Source organism: Camelina sativa, chromosome 7 (genome assembly GCF_000633955.1).
Source record: "Camelina sativa cultivar DH55 chromosome 7, Cs, whole genome shotgun sequence".
Classification (NCBI taxonomy): Eukaryota; Viridiplantae; Streptophyta; class Magnoliopsida; order Brassicales; family Brassicaceae; genus Camelina; species Camelina sativa.
The window spans coordinates 9,686,729-9,712,733 of NC_025691.1; the positions used below are offsets into that span (position 1 = coordinate 9,686,729).

Sequence of the window (26,005 nt, forward strand, 5' to 3'; positions counted from 1 at the left end):
AAAGTTGGTCGCACCCAAGGCTCTTCATTGGTGATGCTAGCCATGAGCCATTGGTGTAAGGTTGGAGCTTGGCTTGTCGGATAGATATCCTTCGGACGCTTACTATATGCTCTTGCCTTGCTCCCCTTGATGATCCTTAGGCCTCGCTTATACCATATTGATGTTCCGCACCAAGTTCCATGCTCCTACGCGAGCTGCTAGACGATGGTACCAAAGTACTGGATCGTACCGCGGTACGGCCAAGACCCGGGTTCCATCAGGTTGTCTCTGAGAAAATGAATGCAGTGATTCATAGTAGGATTGTAGAGAAATTACCAGATCATGGAAGCTTCGTACTTGATTGTTCTATCTCAGAAGAACGGTTCGCTCACTCGCTTTGTGATCTAAGTTTTAGTATCAACTTGATGCCATATTCAGTTGATGTGAGACTTGGGATGACATATTTTAAGCCAACTAAGATCTCTTATCTTAGACTATGTCGAATATCTAATTGTAGGTGGCACCGGGCATGCAAAAACCGTAATGAGTAATGACTAGCCATTTATTTAAAACTCTGGATCAGCTGTTAACTATTATTAATGGTAGACTAAATTTCTTTTGCACAGTTAGAGTCTTAAGTGCGAAGTGAATTTGTTATTGTGTGGTTTGCTTTTCATGGTTCTTTAAGATAAAGAATACATTTAACTAATGTAAAACAACCTTACACAGATTGATGAAACCCACTGAATCATGGTGCAGTATGAGACTTTTTGAGCAGGTATGAGATTTGTTGCAAACATATATATAGCAAGTAAAGAGAGCCTTATGAATTGATACAAGTGAAAATAGTTGGAAATCAAACTGTTACTTTAAGTGAAACATGAAATACTTATTTGGAATATGCTTCTCAGCTTGTAGTTCTAGAAGCATCAAGGTTGATCTCCTTTCGTCTTCAGCATCTCGAGGTATGATTTCATGATCTTCTTGTCCGATTCATAATAGGATTCCATCCTATTCAAAGGTCTCATGTCAAGATCAATGAAGTGTACCTGCCCACGACGTAGACCGGCCTCAGTTTCATTGTAAGAGAAACAATTCAACAAAAGAGAAGATTTAGTACCGGGAAAGTAATTTAAAAAAACAAGTACCTTGTACTCAAAATCTTGCTTTGTTGATTCAAGATGAACATTACCGTGGGATGAGGAACTTGAAAGACCGGTCTCTCTTGATCTAATACTTACCATTACACTACAATCCGTTGCAGTAGAAGATATTAGATAATTCTTCAAAATATTTACTTTTTCATCTTGTGGCATTGCATGCATGGCACCAAATTGATGTGACAATTTACTCTTTTCCAACTCTTGGCACGCTTTACATGGATGGTCAATTAAGTCATAGTACGCGTGAATCACTGCCTCGATGTTATATTTGTCAAGCTTTTGAACCTCTAGAAGCTGATCTAGAGCTCCAGATGCGTAAACAGTTTCTGCAACAAGCTCTATGAAACTATTTGCACGTACAATATCATCTTCGGTTTTGATGATACCTTTGAGTATATGCTCAAAAGCTAATTCATCCTTCGAGGTTGATATGCATTTGCTACCACGGAAGCTTCCAAAAACCAGAGAACCGTTCAAGAACACACGGAAATTTGTCTGAGGAGTCGCGTAGAGTGCTTTTATTGCCTTGTGTATTCTATCTTTGGATCCAGAGAAAAGATCTAAGCTATCATATTCACTGATTTCTAATATCTGTGACATGGCTCTAATCTGTTAGCTTCAGATTTGGATTGTGGATTTATTATGGGATGTAGAAGAAAGAGTACCTCGTTTTCCTTAAGCTTCCGAACTTGGTACATTTCGAAAAGTGGTATACTCTTCTTAATAAGATTTTCTTCCGATATGAAACTTGAAGATGGAAGAAATCCACATTTGGGCTATTTCATCAGAGTGAATACATATCAGTAAAAAAAAATTAAGCAATAAAGTATATAGCTAGCCAAAATGAAAGAAATTCAAGACAGGCTAAGTAATAATAATGAACACCTTTATTTCAACAGTTATACACGGTACATGATCCTCAACATGACCTGAAAGCATATATAGGAGATCATTAACTCGGGAGACATGTATCTTATAAACCAAAAAACAACATACAAGCTCACATCATTAATAGTTGAGTACACAAATTTGATTTACCGTGGGAAAAACGTGTCAAATCATCCATGAGAAGCACAGAAGTGCGGTTAGTATCCACACTAGATGCATTATCTCGCCGAGAAATATGCTGAGATCTCACCATTTTCTCAATAGACTCAAGAAACTCCGTTGCTACAAGACGACGAATCTGCAACATTCCCAAATCATCAAGACTCAAAACCCTTTAAAATATCCCAAATGCAACTTCCAGATTCTTGTAACCGTTACAATGATTATGAAAAGGGAAACAACATACTCCAGCATTAACATGTTTGTGACCCAATAAAGGTCTCATGACATGTTTGACAAACAAATAGTCCACCATATCCTTGTTTTCGCAAGATACAAGATCCTTAATTATCCCTCCCCAGATAATATTTTCGAGACTGGTAAGACCATTTCCACTTGTGTCTCCTCCATTTTCATTCTCTTTCTTTAGCTCTTTCTTTATCCTCATCACCTTTCCCAACTGCACATATATACCATATAAATGTTTTATATTTCCTCCTAATTCCAAAAACGATAACAATAAGGCAACATATAATAATCTTTGGGATTAACTAGAAAAATATTCAAAGAGAAGACTAACGAAAGTGGGAGAGGATCCAGTGTAGGAGAGAACCAAATTAATAGCTCCTTCGCCTCTATATGACCAATTAACTGCATCTTTTGGTTCCAAAACAATTTCCTCCATCTGAATACAAACACACCAACACAGGTTAACAAAAAACATATTTTACATAACATTCACTACGTATCTTTTGAGCAATGATCAAATTGTAAACAAGCTGTGTAGCTCACTTATAAGAACGATTAAGAAATTATCGCGAATGTAACTCGATTAGTTTAAAAAAAAAAAAAAAAACTTGATAAAGAGACTCCCCTAATAGTTTCTAAGTAGTATGAAAGAATAAGGCTATACGTACTCGTGACAAACAATTGAAGGTATATTTTTCAGGGTGGGAGGCCAGGACATTTTGTATGGTCCCCTTCCAAATGTCACTCGAACCAACGAACTTTAATATATATTAGACTTTCATATTTGATTAAATCTTAAAATTGGCGATGACGAGTTTTATATATGTGACATATACATTGCTCTTGTGTATAAAATATGTTTTACTCACACTTTTTTTTTTTTACTCACACATTACATAGGTATAAAATATGTTTTCAGTGATAGGAATTCACATTGAACAATATAAAATTTAATGTGAGTTGTTAGATGAAAAAATATTCATTTAAAAATCTATATTATCGTTAACAGTTTCATTATTGTAGATTTATATAGTTCGCCTCCTATACTACACTCATGTCTTCTGGAACAGACTTTCAAGTCTCAAGGAAATCACAACCAATTTTTTTTTCTACTCTTTAAACATTCTGAACTTTTAGCATAAGATTATAGTCATTGTACAAAGGATTTTTTTGGGTTGAATAAATTTCATTAGAAAAAAAAAAGTTTTATAGAGCAGAGAGTCAAAAAGTAGCAATGCTCCATATCTGACTGAAAAGCTTGAGAGAAAAAATAGAGATGTAGTTCACCTAAACAAAGAAATTTGTTACGAATTAAAAGAAAACAAAACAAATAAACAAAAAAAAAACAAAATGACACTAACCTTTTGGATCTTGATGGTGCCAAAAACTCTTCTCTAGCCGACGTTTAGGAAGAAGAGAGATGCAATGCGTTTTGAGGACTGCTCTTGGGGGAAGTTCACACCTAAATAACTAAGTCTCTGCTTCGGACTTTTGGAGTCATCGTAATTTTTTTTATTAATTCCTAAGTAATCCGAATTATAATAAAATTATGTTACAACAACTACTCGGAAGGCTCCTAGAGCAACAACTACGGTTTTTATATTATCTTTAATAGCAGCCTTAATTTCACGGAACTTGTCTATGATACATTTCGGGAAAAATAATGACTAGCTTTACAAAATCATATTCCTATTTTAAAATGATGAAACCAAAAGCCAGTAGTCCTCGACGAGACGACGACTGTCATAAAATAAAGACTTCCTTTATAAATAAATATTATTAATTGCAAGATGAAAAAAATATTGATTGCATTATTAATTGCAAGATAAACGTTAGTCGGGCGGTCGGGGTGGGTTTAGCGCCTAATGAAAAAATTGGAGATTAAACGAGGATTAATCGGGGACTAGTTTTAGGGTTATTTTATTAAATTAATAGCAAATTAAAAATATATAGTACTAAATATATGTATAATTATGTTTATGTGAAAAGAAAAATATCAAATAAAATATAAAGTTATAGTATTATCTTTAACATTACGGTAAACACATAGATACGTAATTTTAAGAAAAAAATTATGATTTTAATTAAAAGTTTTTACATTAGTTATTGTAAAACATCATAAACTCTTAATTTAAATGTCTAAATAACAAAAATATATATCTTTGATTTATATTTGGCTCCAAAAATAATTGGTATATACTAAATTAGACGGGAATTTATCGGATTAAACGGTATAATCGGATAATCAATGCTAGACGGAGATTAGTCATTAATCGAGACGGAGAGGGTAGGCCTAACGATTTTATGGGGCGGAATCGGTACTAGGCGGGAATTTTTAAAACACGGCATGTATCACTAAATTCAAAGTATGCCATGCGCTGTAACGCAGTTTCTTTCTTAATATACAACTTAATATACATTTGATACTAACTAACTTCATATATTTTTTTCATCAGTTTGTGTTTCTCTTGAAATAGCAACAATAATGTCAAGAATCAAACGTTAGGTAGAGAGAAAATGTAAGATCATCTATAGCAACAATAAAAGAAAACGACTAACCTCTTTAATTTGACTCTTAAATGGCGCCGAGAAACTTTCCTACTCCTGGACCTTTAGGAAGAAGAGATACATATGTATATGCTTTTGAGTTTTGAGGACTTATATAGTGGAAGAATGAGAATCACACCTTACTAAACGTTTTGCTTCAGGGTTCAAGACTCCATGTGATTGATCTTCTAAAAACGACAAATTACTTTTTAACGTAACTCCAAGAATGCCGGCTCTCAGGGTTCAATGTTCAACAAATATCCAAAGACCGATTGAGAAAGTGTACAGAAAAGAAGTTTAGACATCCTTCAATTATAAGAATGTCAGTAATTAAAAGGGATTATTTATAAGGCAAAATAGGTTAGTACAATAAGAGGATATATGAAATAGAGATATAATTATATGTTCATGTATCAAAACAATTATTTGTCCAAAAGAAAAAAAAAACTATCCATATAACCGAATACAATTTTTTTTAACATTAATTATTCAATTTAAAATATTCATACAATGTTTCACAATTACTTTTATAGATATTTTGTAAATTTTGTTAAGTTTTAAAATTATTATTCTTCTTTATTTTTTTTTTAACTGCTTTGAATCATCATTTCATATCATACATAATATTATTAAAAGTACATTCAAAAATTCATAACAGATTCAAGTTTTTAAAAACGGATTGTTATATGTTGCCTTAATATTATTCATGGCAGTAACGCTCCATGTCCATTCTTGGCCCATGGATCCACTCATAGTCTATGGGCCCCACGTCCATTCTTGGCCCGTGGATCCATTCATATCTGACAGCCGGTTTACTACGTCTGGGAGATTTTAAAAACTTGTTTAATGTGTCCCTACAAATCAGCACATGATTTTTTTTTCACTCACACAATTCCGACAATCAATTTCTGGAAGGACACCCATTCTGAAATTACTCCAGCTCAAGCACGCTTAACTCTAAAGTACTTTCAGGACTCTTGACCGAAAAGATAATTGCATTTTGGTGACATAGGTGGTTAAATCAATTCTTTTAAACATCTCCGCAAATCGGGATGTTACAATTCACCCACTAATAGATCGCAAATTCTTTGTTGGCACCACCTCTTTCCACAAACTAGAGTGTCACACATACCACCTAAAAAGTTTATTTTATTATGATTTAAAGTCATATAAATAAGACCAAATTAAATTCATCCAAATCTGAATTTGCCTGTATAAAAGATGAATAACTGTAGCACTAAAACTTTTTAAAGTATATATAAACCTTCCTTAAGTCATTCCCAATGGGGGTTTTAAGAGGGGTTTTAGTTGAAAAGAAGCAAAACAGTAAATGAGAGAAATAAATAAAAAACATAAGAGAGCATACGTGTCAATTTTTCGTTAGCGAAAGAGAATAATAGAAGAAAGATTTTTTTTTTACGGTCGAATATTCCTTTCTTTCTTTCATCTCTCTGTCTCTCTCTTTCTCTCTCGATGGAAGTCCAAAATTGACGAAGGATTGAGATAGATTTGATTTTGGAGTCAATTGATTCGGATGAGATTGAAGCAATTGGAATCGGAAGGTAAGATTATAAGTTTAACAGTATGAACTCGCGATTAGTTATACGGATTAGGGTTGTTTGGGTTTGTGTTCGCAAATTAGGGTTCTTTGATGGTTGTTTGATGGTTCTGATTGTGTTCTTGATCGATATATCTTCTACTATGTCTTCTCTCATTGGGTAGATTGATAAGTATGTTTTTAATTTGGGCATGATTAATTAGAAGTTTGTTTCTACAAAAAGTATGAATGAGAAGTGTGTTTTTTTCATCTTGGCATGTTAACGTAATAAAGCTACGATATATGGAAATGGGTTTTCGTGTTTACTCTCTCTCTCTCTCTCTCTCTTTTGTAGAGATCGTTGATCGAGCAGACAACTCTTCGCTTATCTCTCTTGTTAAGAGTTTTGACTCTGTTCTTGAAGTCTATGAAGGTTTCTGCAATTTGAAATAGGTATGATATTTAAAGTCATGCTCTTGTTTTTGAAGTCTATGAAGGTTTCTGCAATTTGAAACATATTACTGTCTGTTGATTTTGAGCCACATGTAAGATTCTTTTAGTATTACATCAATGTTTGCGTTCGCAAACATTGAAAGTTCTGAGCTTTCTCTGCTACTGCTTTCTTTGTATAAGACATAAGGGTAGAAGTGGTTCTTCGGTCTTCCTATTAGGAACATTGCTTTAGGTTTGAGTGTCGTGAGTTCAGTCACCAATGTACATATTAGAAACAACCGGTTTTAACATTGCTTGGGTTCTGAATCGTTTCTTGCATTTTTATGTTAGGCAGGGTGTTAATGAGCTCGTAGAAGCTACCGGAAAATGGTGTCCATGAGATCTGGTGATGAAAGCCTTCGACATTGCGTGTTTGATGTGCGGAGAGGTCAAACCGAAGGACAAGAGCTAGACAAGATTTTGTTTTTTTATCCTGCTGAGTTACACTTATCCACGCAGTTGTCAGTTATAGGGCTCAGTGAAGGTCTTATTACTTTTACTAGGTTAGTTGCTGCTCATTCTTCCCTTTTACTAGTTTTTTTTCTCATTTCTGGTGTTCGAGATTTGGTTGCATTTATGATCTTTTTCGATAAAAATGGTTGATAGATCAAGCTCCTTAATAAATAGTCTGTGTGAATCTTGTTCATCTTTTGAGGCTTGTTGTGACTACAAATGCAGAATTTTCTCTCCGGAGGCAGCTTGTGAGGTTATAGAAGCAGAAAGACATTCCCATGTTTTCTATGAGCCTGAACCAGATATATGGATGGTTATGGTAAGATATTGTCTTACTTTTACTTGTTCTAGCACAAAATTTTGTTATGAACGATGCACCGGATGTCGTCTTCGTAATGTCAATGAACAAGATCTGATCTAGACATTGGCAGGTTGTGGAGAAAAATAAGGAGACAGGGGCAATATGGAGGATTGAAGAAGGGTACAAGTGGTTACTAACGAGTGTGATGTTGTGGCAACCTGTGTCTAAAAAAGCGTCGCCTAGGCGCGCCTGGGCGAGAGGCGAGGTGATTATAAGGGTGTAGCGCCTCTAGTAGATGAGGCCAGGCGGTAGACCAAAGGCGCTCGCTTCGGGATGCCTTGCCATGGAGCCCGCCTCATCTCGCTTAGCGCCTGCAATAGTAGGAGGTAATATATGGTTAAACCTCAATATTTTCTCAATATTTGCTTACTTAAAATGTTTCTAGAATGATTTTGTTGATTGGCGTGAATTTATTGCTAGAAGCCCTAAACTTTTTTTGCATATAAAGTCAAACTTCACTATTAGCTTCATAGTTTCACGATAGTTTTTCCTCTCTGATCTAAGTCTCTACTCTCTAATCTCCCAACTCTTCTTCATCAACTCATCATGTCCGATTCAGTTCCTACTAAGGAAAAAGATCCAGCTAGGAAACATGCAACTCANGGTGTAGCGCCTCTAGTAGATGAGGCCAGGCGGTAGACCAAAGGCGCTCACTTTGGGTCGCCTTGCCATGGAGCCCGCCTCATCTCGCTTAGCGCCTGCAATAGTAGGAGGTAATATATGGTTAAACCTCAATATCTTCTCAATATTTTCTCAATATTTGCTTACTTAAAATGTTTCTAGAATGATTTTGTTGATTGCCGTGAATTTATTGCTAGAAGCCCTAAACTTTTTTTGCATATAAAGTCAAACTTCACTATTAGCTTCGTAGTTTCACGATAGTTTTTCCTCTCTGATCTAAGTCTCTACTCTCTAATCTCCCAACTCTTCTTCATCAACTCATCATGTCCGATTCAGTTCCTACTAAGGAACAAGATCCAGCTAGGAAACATGCAACTCCTGTTTCTTCCAAACCTGGTAGTTGGGTGTGTAACTATTGTAAAAAAATCACAAGCGGTGGAGTACAACGTGCAAAACAGCACATTGTTGGTGGTTATAAAAATGTTACTGCCTGCACTATGGTTTCCGATCATATAAAGGAAGAAGTCAGAAGTTTCATGCTTAAGAAGGCAGAAGCTAAAGCCACTACTCAAATGATGCCACTACCACCCAATTTATACGATGAGTATGAGGAAGATGAAGATGAAGGTCAGACTAGTAAGCCATCGCCTTCAAATAAACGTAAGGGTCCAATGGACAAGTATGTATGTCCAACTCCTCCTGATGTCTTAAAAGGAAGAAAAGACAGAAAATAAGTTTTTGGAAAATCTGATAAAGAACTTAGGGACAGAGCATGTGCAGAGATTGCAAGGTGGTTTTATGATGCAGGCCTTCCTTTTAATGCGGTTAACTATGACAGTTTCAAATCTTCACTTGAGTTAGTTGGTCAATATGGTTCTGGCTTTAAGCCACCAACCATGTACGAGCTGCGTGTTCCTTTTCTGAAGAAAGAAGTAAAAGAAACAGAGAAGCAGTTGGTGGAGCACAAAACAGAATGGTCAAGTAAAGGTTGTTCAATCATGTCTGACGGATGGCGTGATTCAGTTGTACAAAAGGACATTGTCAACTTTCTGGTTAATTCGCCAAAGGGATCAGTCTTCCTCAAATCAGTTGATGTATCAATAGTTGTGAAAGATGCTCATTTGCTGTTTGATCATCTTGATCGTATGATGGAAGAAGTTGGAGAATCTAATGTTGTCCAAGTGATAACTGATAACGCATCAAACTATATAAAAGCTAGTGAGTTTGTTATATCTTTAGGCTTTATAAAGTTTTGTTTTTTTTTCTTGATTGTGGCTGAGTCCTGTACTGATTTGTATTTTCTTACTTTGCAGGCCAATTACTAATGGCGAATCAACCACATCTATATTGGCTTCCTTGTGAAGCCCACTGCATCGATCTCATGTTGGAGGATATAGGAAAAATTCCTATGGTGAAGACTGCAATCAAGAACTGCATCTACATGAATGGCTACATCTATAGTCACACTTCTATTGTGAATATGATGAGGAAATTCACTCAAGGAAATTTACATAGACCGGCAGTTACTAGGTTTGCTACATCATTCATCACATTGTCGCAGTATCACAAGCAGAGGAAAAACTTGAGGAATTTTGTAACTTCCCAAGAAAATAATGATTCCAAGTGGTCAAAGGACTTAGGAGCAAGGAACGTGAAGAAGTTCATTATGCAAAACAGCTTCTGGCACCATGTGTTGTATGCACTCAAGTTGACAGGACCTCTAGTTAAAGTGCTTCGGTTGGTTGACGGAGAGAGAAAACCAGCTATGGGGTACATCTATGAAGCAATGGATAGAGCTAAAGAGGCCATTGCTAGGACCTTCAATGGGAGAGAAGAAGAGTACAAAGATGCATTTGCGATAATTGATAAGCGATGGGATTGTCAACTCCATCATCCTTTGCATGCTGTTGGCTACTATTTGAATCCAGAATTTCATTACAACAAAGAGTCTGGGGTGCATTGTGAAGAGGTGGAAAAAGGTTTCTACAGCACCATTGAAAGGTTAGTTCCTTCACTTTCAACTCAAGACAAGATAACCGACGAGCTTGTGCAGTTTAAAAATGCTTCTGGACTGTTTGGGATTCCAATGGCAATAAGACAAAGGACAACAAAATCACCATCTGAGTGGTGGTCTTCTTACGGAGGCTCTACACCAACACTTAGAGACTTTGCCATAAGGATTCTTAGTCTCACTTGTAGTGCGACAGGCTGTGAGAGAAACTGGAGCATGTTTCAGCATCTCCATACTAAGAAAAGAAATCGATTGGGTCAACAACGTTTGAATGACATGGTGTTTGTTAAATACAATTGAGCTTTACAACGCCGCTACAACAGGAAAGACACCATTGATCCCATCATCCTACAAGATATTGATGAGTCTAATGAATGGTTGGTAGGAAGAATGGATGAGCAGTCAGCTGATGAGTTTAATGATCTAGTGTATGAAGATGGTGATTTAACATGGGAGGCAGTAAGCACAGCATCTGGGGCTAATGAACCTAACTACAATACTAGAGGCAAAAAAGCATCAGGATCGGCAAAGTCTTCAAGAGCTGAGAAAGGGAAGAATGCAATATCAACCTCCACTCCAACTCCAAGGGCTGAAAGGACATCTCTAACTCTGATGACTTTGATTGATGAAGATGATGAGGATGAAGCTGAAGAAGATTTCATAGGAGGAGGTGATGATACTGAAATCTATGTCGAAGATGACGAGTTTGATGATGATGAGATGGATTTTTAGGCTTTGTGTTTAAGTTTTAAACTTTCGTTGGATTTGCTTCTACTTTGTTTTCATTTCTCTGTTTCAGACTCATGATTGGCTTTTTCTTTGTTTTCAAATCTTTCTCTATGTTTCAATTTCAAATGATAAGCTATTGGTTTTAGACTCAGGTTGTGCTTACATGGTAAGGAATCGATTATTTATGACTAACCTTATGTCTGTTTTTTGCAGTTGCGCCTCATACACCAAAGGCGTGGGGCGAATCTCACCTAGGCGCAGGGCGCCAAACCTACCATTTGTCGCCTCACCTCGCCTCTCGCCATTTAAAACACAGGTAGCAACCATTTTTGAGTACCAAGGATACACAAAGTCACCTGAGGAAGCTGTTGTCGATGCCATTAAAGCAGGTCAGTTTGAGCTCTTTAAACTTATTTTAAATTTGTATATGTTTTGTTTTATATATGATCCTCTTCTTTCTTAATTAATTTGGTGTTAGTTTAGGTAAGAGTCGAGTCAGTCATTGATGATTGCTTTGAGGAAGTGGTTGTGATAAATACGGTTAGTACTTGTTTAGGGAGTTACTTGTCGAGTCAGTCATTGATGAATGCTTCTACATCAGACTTATTGTTTGATGGTGTAGGGTTTGTTGGTTGTTATAATGTGATAAATGTGTGGTTGTTGTAGTTTAGGTAAAAACTTAAATTTGAACACCTAAACCCACTTGTTTTAAAAGTAAACTAGTGGTGAACATTGTATAAATAAAAGGTTTAGTTGATAGTAAAATACAAAACACACAACATTAAGCCTTTATCACAAATCACACAACATTAACCCTTCCTTCTCCTTCTAACACACACGAATAAGTAGACTATGGATACCAGCTTCTTCGACTTGCTACAAAGTCAGCATGAAACCCACATGCTTGTTGACTCTCCATATGAGAGTTAATGTTCTGATGCTCCACCTGCAGCTGCATCCCCTGTTGGTAACCGCAGAGCAAGGCATACATGGTTACCAGCAGATGATCTGATGCTTGTCAGGGCATGGCTGAACACGAGCAAGGATCCTATAACTTCAAACGAGCAAAGACGTGGAGCCTTCTGGGAAGGATAGCGGATTAATCGCAGATTATCTGAATGTTGTAGGCTGACCAAAGAGAGAGTCCAGTCATTGTAAGCAGCGGTGGGGTAAGATCAACGACACTGTGTGAAAGTTCGTAGGTTGCTATGAGGCTGCAACAAGGGAGAAAACAAGTGGGCAGAATGAAGATGACGTTATGAAGCTAGCAAACCAGATATACTTCAATGATAACAACAAGAAATTCACCTTCGAGCATGCTTGGCGAGAGCTTAGATATGATCAAAAGTGGTGCTTGTCCACATCTTCTAAAGGGACTAGGGTGAAAAGGACACGGGTGGATGGTTCTGTAGATCCTTCAAGTTCCCAACTGGTGGATGTTGAGGCTGAACCAATGATGACCCGTCCTCCTGGTGTTAAGGCTGCAAAGAGAAAGGCCAAGAAGAACAACAACACACAAGTGGATGTTGAGGGAGATCCGAAAGCTTGTTTGGATTTTGAGATGCAAGAGGTTCCGAGGATGTATGAGATGAAGCAAAAAGATTTTGCTTTGAAAGAGATGGAGTTTGCAATGAAAGAGAAGCATAGTAAGCATGTGCTGCTTGAAAATCTCATTGCAAAAAAAGATTCACATACTGAATCAGAAAAAGCTTTAAAGGACAAACTTATTGATGACATGTTGTCATCAATTTGATTCGGTTTGGTGTTTAAATAGTTGTTTGAATCACTTCATTGTAATCGGTTTCTTTGATGGTTGTGACTTTGTTGGTTAGCATGTACTCGGTCTTATGTAATCTTGAAGTCTTGTATTAGGTTCCTTATTTGGTTTTACTTATCTACTCGCTTTTAGTTTGTTCTCTTATGTAATCGGCGTTAATTCTATGAAATGTGTAATCGGTTTGTTCTATGAAATGTGTAATCGAATTTAACTAAGTTTGTTCTCTTATGTAATCTCTTCTTACTTATGTACTCTTGTGTTTACGGTTTCAGGATAAAGGACAACCCACATGCTTGTAAACCACATTGACCACACACAACAATCTCCACACAAGAGGCTCCACACACAACAATCTCCCTTTTTTTGTAATTTAAATTTTTGTAACAAGTACATGTTTTGTTTTTTTGTGACACACCCCACAAGTTTTTACCCCATATATTTTGTAACAAGTACACTTTTTTTGTTTTTTTGTGACACACACCACAAGTTTTTACCACCCACATCTTCAGAAATACACCTCTTCTGTTTTTTTTGTGACACACCCCAAGTTACACACAAGTACATGTTTTGTTTTTATCTCACCATACCACAAACTTTGTTACGATTGAACACCACATATTTTTGACCCTGCAAGTCTATAAAACGAAGAGATAGACTTATGAAACACTCACCAATTCTCAAACCTATCAAACACTCTCTATCTTATCAAACACTTACTATCATTTCTTTAACTTTTCTCCTAAAATAACATCTTCTTCTCATAATAATTTTGATGACAACATTGATGAATGCTTAAATCAAGTTTGTGACCAAATTTCCAATCAAGTTTGGCAATCTCTTCTTACTCCACCTGTTCAACATCAACAACCACCCAAACCAAAGAAGCCGCGAACTTTCATTGAAAGAAACCGTGAAGTTGGCCACGCCCACTTGTGGAACGATTACTTTAGTGAAGATGCGATCTACCCTCCTCGTATTTTCCGACGCCGTTTTAGAATGAAGAAGCCCTTGTTCATGCGAATCGTTGAGCGACTCGGAAATCAAATTACATTCTTTTAACAACGTAGAGATGCTACAGGAAGGTTGGGGCTTTCAACACTACATAAGTGTACATCAGCAATTCGTATGATGGCATATGGTTCAGCTGCTGATGCGGTTGACGAATACCTCCGAATTGCTGAAACCACGGCGTACTCATGCTTGGAGCATTTTGTTCAAGCAATCATAAATTGTTTCGGAGATGAGTACTTACGAAGACCGACACCAGAAGATCTTCAACGACTACTCGATATTGGAGAGGTACGCGGATTTCCAGGGATGATAGGAAGCATCGATTGTATGCATTGGGAGTGGAAGAATTGTCCAACCGCATGGAAAAGTCAATATACACGTGGTTCTGGCAAGCCAACAATCGTTTTAGAGGCTGTAGCTTCACAAGATCTCTGGATCTGGCATGCTTTTTCGGACCTCCAGGTACATTAAACGATATAAATATTCTTGACCGCTCTCCCGTGTTTGATGATATTTTAAACGGTCGAGCTCCGAAAGTTAAATACTATGTCAACGGACACCAATGCAAGGTTGTTTACTATCTCACGGATGGTATTTATCCAAAATGGTCTTCTTTTATCCAATCTATTCCACTGCCACAAACTCCAAAAGAGTCTTTCTTTGCTTCACATCAAGAAGCTGTACGTAAAGATGTCGAGCGTGCTTTTGGAGTTTTGTAGGCTCGATTTGCCATAGTCTAAAATCCGGCTCTTCTTTGAGATAAGGTAAAAATTGGAAATATAATGAGAACATGTATCATATTGCACAATATGATAGTAGAAGACGAACGAGATAGGTACACTCAGTTTAATGCATCTGAATTCACACACATAGAGTCCAATCGCACTTCAGAAGTGGACTCCAACTTACCAACAACCAGACCTTCATGTGTCTCCACTATGATGAACATTCGTTTGAGTGTTCGTGATCAAGAAAAACATAAACAGTTGCAAGATGATTTGGTTAAGAATATTTGGGCGAAATTTGGATGATACAATTAATCATTTTCCCTTTTTTTTCACTTTGTACTTCTATTTATTATGTTTTAATGTTTTCAATGTTCAAAATTTTATGAAATGCAATAATTTTATAAACATATATCTTAATATGCAAAAATTTCATATTTTACTTTAATTCCTTTATTTTCAAAAAAAAAAATCAAATTAAGAGACTCAAAATAAAAACCCACCATTAAAGGGAAAATTTATAATTATGCTTCCCAAAATTCTTATTTAACTAAAAGTACATCTTATATTAATTCAAAATTATAAGAACCCTAAAAATATATCCCCTATTGAGGTTGCCCTTATCAATTACATGTAACATCATATTATTCTCTAGTCACAATTCACGGAAAATATTAACCTTCCTCGACGACTACGTTTGTACATTTCACGGAAAATATTGGCTCGTAAAAGACACTTTAATGATTCGTATATAAATTTCGTGGGCCCATGGTTTTGTTTTTACCCTTCTCACACGCACAATATTAGTTTTTCTTTTCTTGGTAAATTGTGTATAAGTTTATTATACACAAACTCCTTTCAATAGTTAATTTACCCCCTCTTTTTTAGTGGTCAACCTTTTCATTAAAAGTTTAAAACCCATAATAAACAGGTAAACATGATGAAAGGACTCCGTTACATTTGAAATCTTATTGATCCAATTAAACAGTACAACCAGAAAAACAAAATGGGTTAATATGTCTATTTCCGATGTATATTTTTATTTTTTTCTCTAAAATAGAGTAATTCTAAAATATAGCATTGTTTTTTTCCAATGTATTACTCTATTTTCAACTCTAAAATAGAGTTAGTATAAAAAAATAGAGGTGAGAATAGAGTTGCTCTATATATAGAGCAATCCTATCATTTTTTTCTAAAAAAGTAAAATATAGAATAGAAATAGAACAAATATTGCTCTATAATAAAGTTTTGAGTCTAAAATAAGGTAGGGTTAGCGATGCCATAAGAAACACATGTGCAACACATAAGATACGTATATATATATATATATATATATATATATATATATATGTATATATGTCTAGATTATAATCCGTGATATACCTTGAAACAAATTTTAAAATTAAATTTTTGTTAATATGCTATTTTTATTCTCTACGGTCATAAAGCTTTTCACACAGGAGTGCTTGCTGGTCATGTACCTCGGAGTTACAAAGAAGCGATGCAAGATGAACTTTGTAATAATGCTATGCTCTTAAACAAGCGCCTCATATTTGGTTTTCAAAGTTTGCTAATGCATTCATCACGGCTGGAACTTGTTTCTAAACACACTTAGATTCATTCTTAGTCGGGATCAATCCTATTGGGTAGAATAGGTTAAGTAAGGGCCGAGACAAAATTGTATCAAAGATAAATTTTGTTGATAAGATTGAATAGAAAAGCATTGGCTTGGCGCGTTCCAAGTGTGAATCAGTGTGTTGTGTTTCTCTATACCTTTACAATTGGTATCAGAGCAGATGCCTGATAAAAGAATTTTTTTTATCTTTTCAACAGGTGAGATCTTGAGACGATGTATGGAGAATCCACAACAGCTCATTGATGAGAACAATCAGCTGATGCTTGACGCTGAGCATTATGATGATTGGAAAGCATAAATCAGACAGATGATTCAGAGTTGTGATATGGAAGCCTGGTTCACTGTTGAAGATGGATGGTCACTTACAACACTTACGAACATGAGAGGAGAAACTGTAATAAAGCCTTGTAAGCTGTGGACGCCTGAGAAGGAAGAGCTGCTTTATAGAGTCTTCACGCTTGAGAAATTGTTGTCTGAGGAGAAAGTCATTTCATCCTTGTTGAGACAATGTCTTGAGGATCAGCTAAAGAATAACAAGAGGCTGAGTAAAGGAAGAAAGGATCTGGACAAGCGGTTGATCAGTCACAAAGGTACTATGATTTCAAACTGTGATATGAGCAACCATGGAGGAAACTCAAGTGGTGACATGAGTGTAGTGAACGGGTCTGTATATGGTCAGAAGGCTGCAAAACAAAGGTGATGCTGTCAAACGAGTGTCTGAGTTCAACCTGCAGAAGACTAAACAGATGACTGTTGTAAACAACCTGAGAGGGAAACTGCATGGTTGTTGGTATTGTGGTGTGACTGGTCATATTAAGGTTGATTGTTACAAATTTAAGAATCGTGTAAGTCAACTCATACGCCAAAAGAAGTTCCACAAGGTTGAAAGAAGAGGACAAGAACAGAAGCTAGGGCAAAACCGTGAAGTGTCGAAGATCTGAACAAAAGAACATGTCGTTGTTACTATGCAAGCCAGAGCCTCCACAAAGCTGCCTATTTCAAGTGTCTGGATTGTACTATACCACTCACGCATCTGAAGGAGTGTCACAAAGATGTTTGAAGATACAGGCGAGTAAACATCAAGAGGCGTGACGTGAGCTGGTATGTTGCGCACACTGTTGATGATCAACAGACTGTTGTGTTGAAACACTGGTTCTTTGATAGTGGTTGTTAAATACACATGGTTGTGAATCAAGGAAGGCTTAGCTGACATGGTCACTTTTGGAGATGAAGATGAAGGTAAAATCAGTGGCAAAGGTGTATCTCGTTGTAAAGATCTGTCCACTATGGAATTTGTTTAGCTTGTTGATGGTGTAAAAGCCAATCTGATTAGCATCAGTCAGCTGAGTGACAAGGATTTAGATGTTACCTTCACCGAGAAAGGATGCCAGGCGGTTGATGAGTACCACAATAATTAGGTCGAAACTCAGCGCTCTGATAATAGCTATTATATATGGAAGTCGTCCAATCCAAAAGCAAAAAAGCTCAATCAGCAATGTTCTCTGATGCCCAGAGACATGATCTCAGAAGAAGTGCATTAACTAGTTGTTGTTAAGTGTAAGCTGAAGCAGTCAGGAAACTGTGAGAATCACTTCCATCGAGAAGCTGCTGGAAGGATTCAGGAGGGCAGAGTTGTTGTGTCTGCTGCTACTACACAGAGTTGTTCGGGTGCTGTTAATGGCGTGGCAAGTCAAAGCTTTGCAAATGGATTCAAAATGTAACAATGTGATATATCTCAGACAGGCGAAGCTACAGAGGTGGTTACTATGTCTATAGATGTTGTTGTAGAAGAGACAAACGTGGACAAGTTGTGGAGAACAATGCATGAGTGATCATACAAAGCTCTAAGGAGAGTTTGCTAGCCTCAGCACCTTCACTTCGACACGAGGTTTGATCAGTGCATGTGAGTAACAAAGGAGTGAAGATGAAGCCACACCTATGTGAGTTGAAAATGTTCTATCTTAGAAGATGATTCAAGAGATTGTGTAAATGGTAATTGGTACGGTGGGCTGATCAGTTGTCTGAAGATGTGTTTTAACAGCAAACCAGACATATGTTATGTACTTGCAAGTTGTGAGTGTTTTAGTATCACACATGCAAGCTGCTGAAAGGAGTGTCAAGTATTTCAAAGGCACATGCAACATAGGGTTGATCTGTTAGGGTGACATAGCTCTCTGAATCGACATAGGGTTGATCTGTTAGGGTGACATAGCTCTCTGAATCGCCGTGAAGTTCAGGTGTCTACATGGACAACGGAGATGTGATGCTCTGGTCATCATCATACATGCATGTTTGGACAATTTTGTGTTAACAAACGGACGATCGTGTTTGCTCTTAATGATGCTGCATGCAACTGTTGAGTTTCTCAGGAATGTGTTTGCTTCAGCAAAGGTGTGTGAGATTCTTGGACTACTCTGTCAAGTGCCAAGGGGTTTGATCAAGATAGTGAATGCTCTTTTCAAAGAACTATGGATTTGGAGTTTCACATGTACAATCAACTCTCTGTTTGATTGTGGTGAAGAAAATGTCTAGGCTGGTACTAGACATGTAAGGGCAACAAGATCTGTGTCGAATCATTCAAAGAAACTGGTTTAGATGCAAGAATGAAGGTTATCTCCAATGAAGCAGAGATTTGATAAGTGTAGAACATGATACACAAGGGACTGTTTTTTCCTGCAAAGCTTGTGTATGATCACATTCACATTGTGATTCGATCAAGAAGCTACTTGATGTTCGAATTCTTGACTATTAGCGTCCTATTGCCCAACATCCAGTTGTGGTTGCAAGGAGAGTCAAAATGCCTATAAACATGAAGCTGTTTCAATAGGCGACGAAACTGATCATCAAAGTGCTTAAGGATGTGAAGCACTGTTAGCAGGTAAGTGATTCCCATAACTCAGTATACTGTTGTGACACATATGTCTGTTTTTGACTTAGTTGATCACTCAAGCTGGGGGAGAATGATTTTGGTTCTGGTTTTTGATATAATTCTAATCAATGCCTAATGTTAAGGAGTTCTGGATTTATGGGGGAGAATTGGTTTAGGGGGAGAATCATTGTTTATGGGAGAGACTTAATTGATTACTTGGTTGATCTTAGGTTGCTAATGATTGAGAATATGCGAATTGATTAAGTCTGATTAGAGAGCTATTAAGAACATGGTTTCCGTTGCAGCCCGCTGGGGTTTCTGATTATTAGGTTCTTAATCATAGTTCTGTTTGAACAAGCTATTGATTGATTTTGCTAGATAATGACTATTGTTTTGTCTAGTTGTTGCTTGTTCTGTTTTTTGGCTTGTGTTTGTTGGAGTGTCTTTTCAGGATGAACCAGAGAGATGCTTGAGTATCAAACTCAGTCAAAAAGGGGGAGATTGTAAAAGCAGATTCTGGAACAACTCGCTGTGAGGAACAAGTCGTTGTACCGAACAGAGCGTTGTACCAATCAGGAAGCTTCATCAGTTCACAGGCGCCCGGGTTGCTGACATGGATGTGTGAGCTGACGTGGCAAGACATGAGTGGATGTGATGATATGTCGAGGAAAGTTGATGACTTGGCATTAAAGATAGAGACAAGATTGGTCTTGGAGATATGAAAAATATTCTCCACGACAAATAAGGAAAGAATAAGTTTGAGCAGTCAACAATTTCCTTATCCTTGGAGATATGAAGAATATTCTCTGCAACAAATAAGGAAAGGATAAGCTTGAGGAGCAAGCAGTTTCCTTATCCCTTCTAGGGTTTCTCAAGTCGTGTATATATATTTTAGGAGTAGGCCACGAGCCAATTTGAGCACTCTAGAATATGGATACAGTTGTAAACTTCGAAGCCACAAAGATAAGGCTTAGAAGGGGTGTTCCCAGTTCTCTGTGACGTTAATCAGGGTGATGATAAAGTGCGCAGAGAATTGTTTTTCTTTCTCTTAGATCTACACTGGTGAGAGTTTAGATAAGATAGAGAGAGGGTTGTTTTCTTCTCTTATAGATAAAAAGAGAGAGGGTGAGTTGTCTTCTCTTAGATCTACACAGGGTGTTGTGTTAGATAGAAAAGAGAAAGTCTTAGATTCATTCTTAGTCGGGATCAATCCTATTGGGTAGAATAGGTTGAGTAAGGGTCGAGACAAAATTGTATCAAAAATAAATTTTGTTAATAAGATTGAATAGAAAAGCGTTGACTTGACGCGTTCCAAGTGTGAATCAGTGTGTTGTGTTTCTCTATACCTTTACACCGTATATATCAATATTTGCACCGCAATGTGTAGTTTTTGTTGACATTCACCCATCTACACCTCTGTCTCACTCACAATTACAAACAGAGGTTTGTTTCTCTCATCTCTCTAACTCTCACAGTTAACTCTTTCTTTGTTTTAGAGAGAAAGAGGAGAAACGTTTTTCTTTATGAAACTACATTTTATAAAACTTGGATTAATCTTACATAACACACATACTCTTATACTACTACACTACACACTTACACAAAAGCATACTCCTAAAGACACTCATGACTCTAGTACACTCAACATAGCTACAGCCACACTATTACTCTTAAAACTCTAAAAACACAGGATTTTCTGATCACAGAAAGAGAAACAAAGATGCTCAGATAGAACGAGATAAAAGAAACAAAAAAAAGAAGTAAAAAAGCCATCTAGAGCTGTGATACAATATCAATTTGGAATGATCCAGCAAAATGACTAAATGAGTGTTGAGGTCGACATATCATCATCACTTACACCAGCAATATATAACCAATGTTGATATATGAAAATGTAAATTTGTTCTTTTGTCATGAAACTCCAATAGAAATCGTAAAGTCTGATCGATTATACAAGAATACACATCAAGACAACAATTCATCTACAAAAAACAGAATTTTGAAATAAAAATTCAATCAAATTCTCTCTGTTGCTTTAATGCCAAGCTTGAGAATAGCACGTTGCGTCCGAATTTAGCAGATATTTTTCCATAAAATTCAGATTCTTATAATTGTAACACACAAAAACAAGAGTTTTGTCCACTTAATTAGCACACAGAAAGGCTTCAAAAGCTAATCACCTTGTCCCCTGGAGTCTCTGCATGTAAGAAAGCAATATGAAAATTCAACAGAGTTTTCCTAAGAAACAAAGACCGTCTACAACTACAGCAAAAGGCACAGTATGAGCTAAACAGAACTTGCATACTATAGTTCTTGGCTTTAGAAATGAGATGACGAGAGGTGAGTAAGTCTTCCCAACCAACAATCACTAAATCTATATGGTCATCTCTTACCCATCTTTGCAATTGTTTCTTCAACCATATCACAAGAACATTACCTAATATATTCATTCTTACATGACTTCCCCTGAAAGAAATAGACCTTGTACTGAAGATACTATATAGGACTTTGTAAGAGTAACAAGAGAAATGACTATACTAACAGAATCTCTCCTAAGAAATGATCATAAGAGTTACCTTTTTTATATGAGATGACTGGCTCTGTTGTCACATATGTCGTCAAGGAGAGTCACAATTAGACCATTCGTCCAACACATGTATGTTTCACTTTCCTGGAATTGAAAACAAACATAGTTTATTTTATCCGCGATCTAGTTCTACAGGTACTCCTTTCTCTGAATGACTGATTTTTTGTGTACTTGATGATGATGAAATGAAGATCTTGGGAAATTTTATTTACCTGTGTACATATAATCTGTACTTGCTGAGAGCCTCATTCTATTTGAATGAATCCAAGAAAAGGAATGTGTTTGACTCTATAATAATCTTATCCTCCTTCCGACCATCTCTCCTCCCATTTCTGGTCAACAATCATCCTTTTCAAGGAATAGAGAAATTGCAGCCCATCAGGAAGCTCCTTTAATTTTGGACACTCACAAATACTCAGAGAATGAAGAAGGGGCATGGAGCCATCTTCCACTACCCACTCTTCCCATTCCTCTAATCCAACTAATGAAAGCTCATGCAGTTGAGAAAACCCACCGCCCGAGCAAACCATTCTGCTCCCACTGAAAGATCTAGAAGATAAACGAACCTTTTTCAACTGAACCACTTTCTCTAGAATTGGCATCGGGTCCTCCTCCAAATGAGAATGCCATAGAGATAAGGTTGTAAGGTGAGAAGGGAAATGTTGGTCTTTAGAAAGCCTTGGCATACACAATCCCAAACTCAGATTTTTGAGATGAGCGAAATCAAAAACAGTAGTCCACTCTCCCTTCATCAAATTAGCCTTATCCTCTATTGTTAGATTTTCCAGATTCCTCTGTCCAAATATTGATGCAGATAGAGTTTCCATACTCGTCTCCTCGTAAAAATTGATGGTGAGAGTCCTTAGCCTGTACATACCACGAAGATCCTCCAAGCTGCTACTCTCTGTGTAGAGAAATTCTTTAAAGACTCCAACTTTACTAGATTACTCAATTCTAATTTTGTCTTCTCATGCATAGTCCGTGGTAATGCAAGGTATCTCAATTCTTGCATCCCTTTCAAGACATTGGGCACAAATATTTTTACCCAAATATCTAAATTTAGATAGATAAGCAACTTCAGATTTCCTAGAGAAGAAGGTAAATGAGATACCGTAGCATCATGTAAGCTTAAGTATCTTAAGTGGATGAGCTTTCCAATGCCAGAAGCTAACTTCCTTCCTCGAAACTCGGCTCTAGAGAGATCTAACACCCTCAAAAGTTCTAACCTTTTATAGCTTGATCCTGATAGCTTCCAATATCCTATCACGTTTAACTGAACTATCACGAAAGATCGAAGTTTTGGATTGTTTATATCTCTATCAACATGTAATGTTGTGGGATCTTGTGAGAAAATTCTGCGAGATGTGACGGTAGATTGAAAGTTTGTTGTTGGATGGCAGCTATTAAGTTAACATATGTTTTGTTTCTAGGCGCAGCGATACTCTCATTTCGAGAAGTAAGCAACACTTTCCAACCTGCCCAATAACAAAAAAAAAAAACAAATAAAAAAAAGTTAGTTAGCTTATTGAGTACGTATGACAATTGGCTAGTGTGAATATATATACTACCATAAGAAGTCACCTTTTGTCGGTGGAAATATTTTCTTGATTCGGTCCCAATCTTCCTCTTTCCATATATCATCAAAAACAATTAATAATTTAGATGTTTCCAACAATTGAAAGAGCTCACCGTGGAGTTCAACCTCTTTCATCTTGAGGATTTCATCTTTCCTTTCTTTAGATGTGAGATTCTGCAAGATCGTTTGCCACACGGATATCTGGGTAAACTCTTGCGAGACACACACCCATGTGAGTCTATCAAAATGATGTATTACATCCTCATGATTAAAAACATGTCTAGAAAGTGTGGTTTTACCAAGACCACCCATTCCAGTTATGGAAACCACTTGAATGTTGTCGTCTTCCACAAGATATCCAACCAATTTTTTAACATTTGCCTCCAATGCCACAAAATCATCACTTTCGTATTCCTTGGGAAATGTTTGTCGCATCTCCTTTTGTCTATCTTGCAGAGGTTGCATATACCCACCATCACTGTACATCTGTTGTATTATTCAATAATTCTTCATTTCTTCGATAACATCGGAGATCCTCGTACGTATGGCTGCAATATCTAATGAATTTTCCCTGCGATCTGGAATAATGCAAGCAAGCCTTCTAGTCCGCATCTTGATTCCACTTGATCTCCCAAGGTTTTGCTTAAGTAGAAAGGTTTCTACAGTATCCTCTCCATCACAAATAATTTCCTTAATATCGTCAACACATGTTTTCACCACCTCACTTGTACGTTTCTTGGCATCTGCATCTTTTAAAAAAAGATCTTAACCACTTCAGATCACGCTTTAGTCCACTAACTTGATCTTCGAGTCCCTGAAATCCCTCGCATTCTTGACTCAGTAAGTCCCAAAGCTTTTGTATTCCAAATGACACAAGTTCCCCAGCTACAACTTCTGCCGCCATATTTGCTCCTACTTAGCAATATAAAAATAAGAATCAAGCTACGTACTATTACATGAACAAACGCCATAAGTTTGAAGTGGTAAAACAAGCAAGATTGGACTTTCATATTTGATCAAATTTTGTGTAATTTTTGCTCACGGAAATGAAATTCGATCACATCAAAAAAAAGTATTAATTTATAGTAACTTTATATAAAAAAAAAGATTCATTCGACTAAATATATATTTATGTTAACAATTTTATTATTTTCAATTTACATATCAAAAATAAAATTTTATAACATATACAATAAAATCTCTATATATTAAAACAACTAGAAATAATAAAATTTTGTAATACTAATTCGGAAAAATGTAAATATGAACAAAAATTCGATAAGATAGAACTCTTTTGTAGTTTATTTTTAAATATAACATTACAGTAAATTAACAATATATAGCGTTCATGTAAATTACACTTATAAATTATAATAAACAGAACTATTGTTCATCATAAACAAAGATCTTTAATTTGCTTAGAATACAAAAGAAAAGAAAGGAAACCAAATAAACAATTAAAAAAAATGACTAACCTATGGCGCCAAGGACTATTGTCGTCGACGTTTAGGAAGAAGAGAGATGCTTCTGTTTTTGAGGATTCCTCTTAGTCTTAGGGGAAGAAGAGAGATGCTTCTGTAATTTAAGTTTCTCTGCTTCAGGCTTTTCAACTCTCCATGTGATTGATTTTCTTAAAAAAATTATTAAGTAGATCCATTTTTTTTCATTTTTTTTGAATAAGATCCATTTTCTATCTTACTTACTGTGTGGCAAGCAATAATTTCGTTTCGTCTTCTTCTTCCAACTTGTCTCTTTGATACATTTCCACGAAAATAAATAATTGCAAGCTTTACAAAAAGCTGGTGGCCCCCGACGACTATATAATGAAAGACACTACAATGAGTCATCGACTACTAATAACTGGCCACACTAAGGTTTATGAAGCATAGCAATTATTGGGGTTTATTTTTCAGTACAAATTACATTTCTTACTGGGCTTTAAAAATTAAAGCTTTATGACGCATAACTATTAAACTTTGTTGTTGAAATATATCTCATATTGTCGTCGTTGCAATTTCATTGTATAGTCATATTTCTCATAACAATATGACTATATACATTTCTCATATTTTCGTCGTTGCAATTTCATAACAATTAAACTTTGTTGTCGACTATTTCACGTTAATTATAAGCGCAGGGCTTAAATGCTATATTCATCTAATCACAAATCAACCTATCTTCTCCGTTAAAACTCATAGTCTTTTCCGTATTTTTCGCAAATAACCTTTACAAAAAAGAAACATAACCTTGTCATGTTTGTAATCTGAAATTTAGATTCTTCTTTTAGCAGATTTAATGATGCATTTGTTTGTCTTTAGCTGAAAGAATTCAATAATTTAGCTATGTCAATACGGATTTGATTATAATTTATTAGTTCTTTACTTCACATTTGCTTGGGTAATCAAGAAATACGTCAAATACGGATCAGCTTCTTGACAATTAGTACGTCTTTTGTACGTTTGGCCTGTTAAGTGTAAAATGGATTTGTTTTTGTGTAATTTACAAGTCTCTTCTGTTTTCGAATACAATTAAGTTGATTTGCTACACCATTAGTACCATATATGTCCCGTGCGTTTCATGGTTCTACGTCATAGTGTTCTTTAAGATAAAGAACACATTTAAACTAATGCAAAAC

The 26,005-nt window shown here is 36.3% G+C and overlaps 2 protein-coding genes and 1 pseudogene across 2 annotated transcripts; 1 reads left to right on the forward strand and 2 right to left on the reverse strand.

Moving 5' to 3' along the window:
* Positions 785–5,061, reverse strand: LOC104700825 (inositol-pentakisphosphate 2-kinase-like). The gene is made up of 9 exons (XM_010416418.1): positions 4,998–5,061; positions 3,800–3,960; positions 2,770–2,874; positions 2,437–2,649; positions 2,181–2,328; positions 2,028–2,071; positions 1,808–1,918; positions 1,128–1,733; positions 785–1,028 (listed from the first exon to the last, which is right to left on the reverse strand). The coding sequence occupies exons 3-9, from the start codon at positions 2,872–2,874 to the stop codon at positions 909–911; spliced, it is 1,347 nt and encodes a 448-aa protein (XP_010414720.1). The 5' UTR covers positions 3,800–3,960; positions 4,998–5,061; the 3' UTR covers positions 785–908.
* Positions 8,548–10,760, forward strand: LOC104704479. The gene is made up of 3 exons (XM_010420561.2): positions 8,548–9,161; positions 9,552–9,667; positions 9,763–10,760. Exons 1-3 carry the CDS (start codon positions 8,773–8,775, stop codon positions 10,758–10,760), a joined length of 1,503 nt encoding a protein of 500 aa, XP_010418863.1. The 5' UTR covers positions 8,548–8,772.
* LOC104700826 lies at positions 21,074–24,282 on the reverse strand (annotated as a pseudogene).

What these genes read in the sequence shown, in the direction of transcription:
- LOC104700825 (XM_010416418.1), bottom strand. Translation starts at nt 2,874, where the DNA reads ATGGAGGAAATTGTTTTGGAACCAAAAGATGCAGTTAATTGGTCATAT. An exon ending in ACAAACATGTTAATGCTGGA is followed by an intron (nt 2,329 to 2,436) that starts GTATGTTGTTTC and finishes GGAATGTTGCAG; the next exon opens with ATTCGTCGTCTTGTAGCAAC. An exon ending in GTATAACTGTTGAAATAAAG is followed by an intron (nt 1,919 to 2,027) that starts GTGTTCATTATT and finishes CTGATGAAATAG; the next exon opens with CCCAAATGTGGATTTCTTCC.
- LOC104704479 (XM_010420561.2), top strand. Translation starts at nt 8,773, where the DNA reads ATGTCCGATTCAGTTCCTACTAAGGAACAAGATCCAGCTAGGAAACAT. An exon ending in ACTCCTCCTGATGTCTTAAA is followed by an intron (nt 9,162 to 9,551) that starts AGGAAGAAAAGA and finishes TGATGTATCAAT; the next exon opens with AGTTGTGAAAGATGCTCATT. An exon ending in ATCAAACTATATAAAAGCTA is followed by an intron (nt 9,668 to 9,762) that starts GTGAGTTTGTTA and finishes CTTACTTTGCAG; the next exon opens with GCCAATTACTAATGGCGAAT.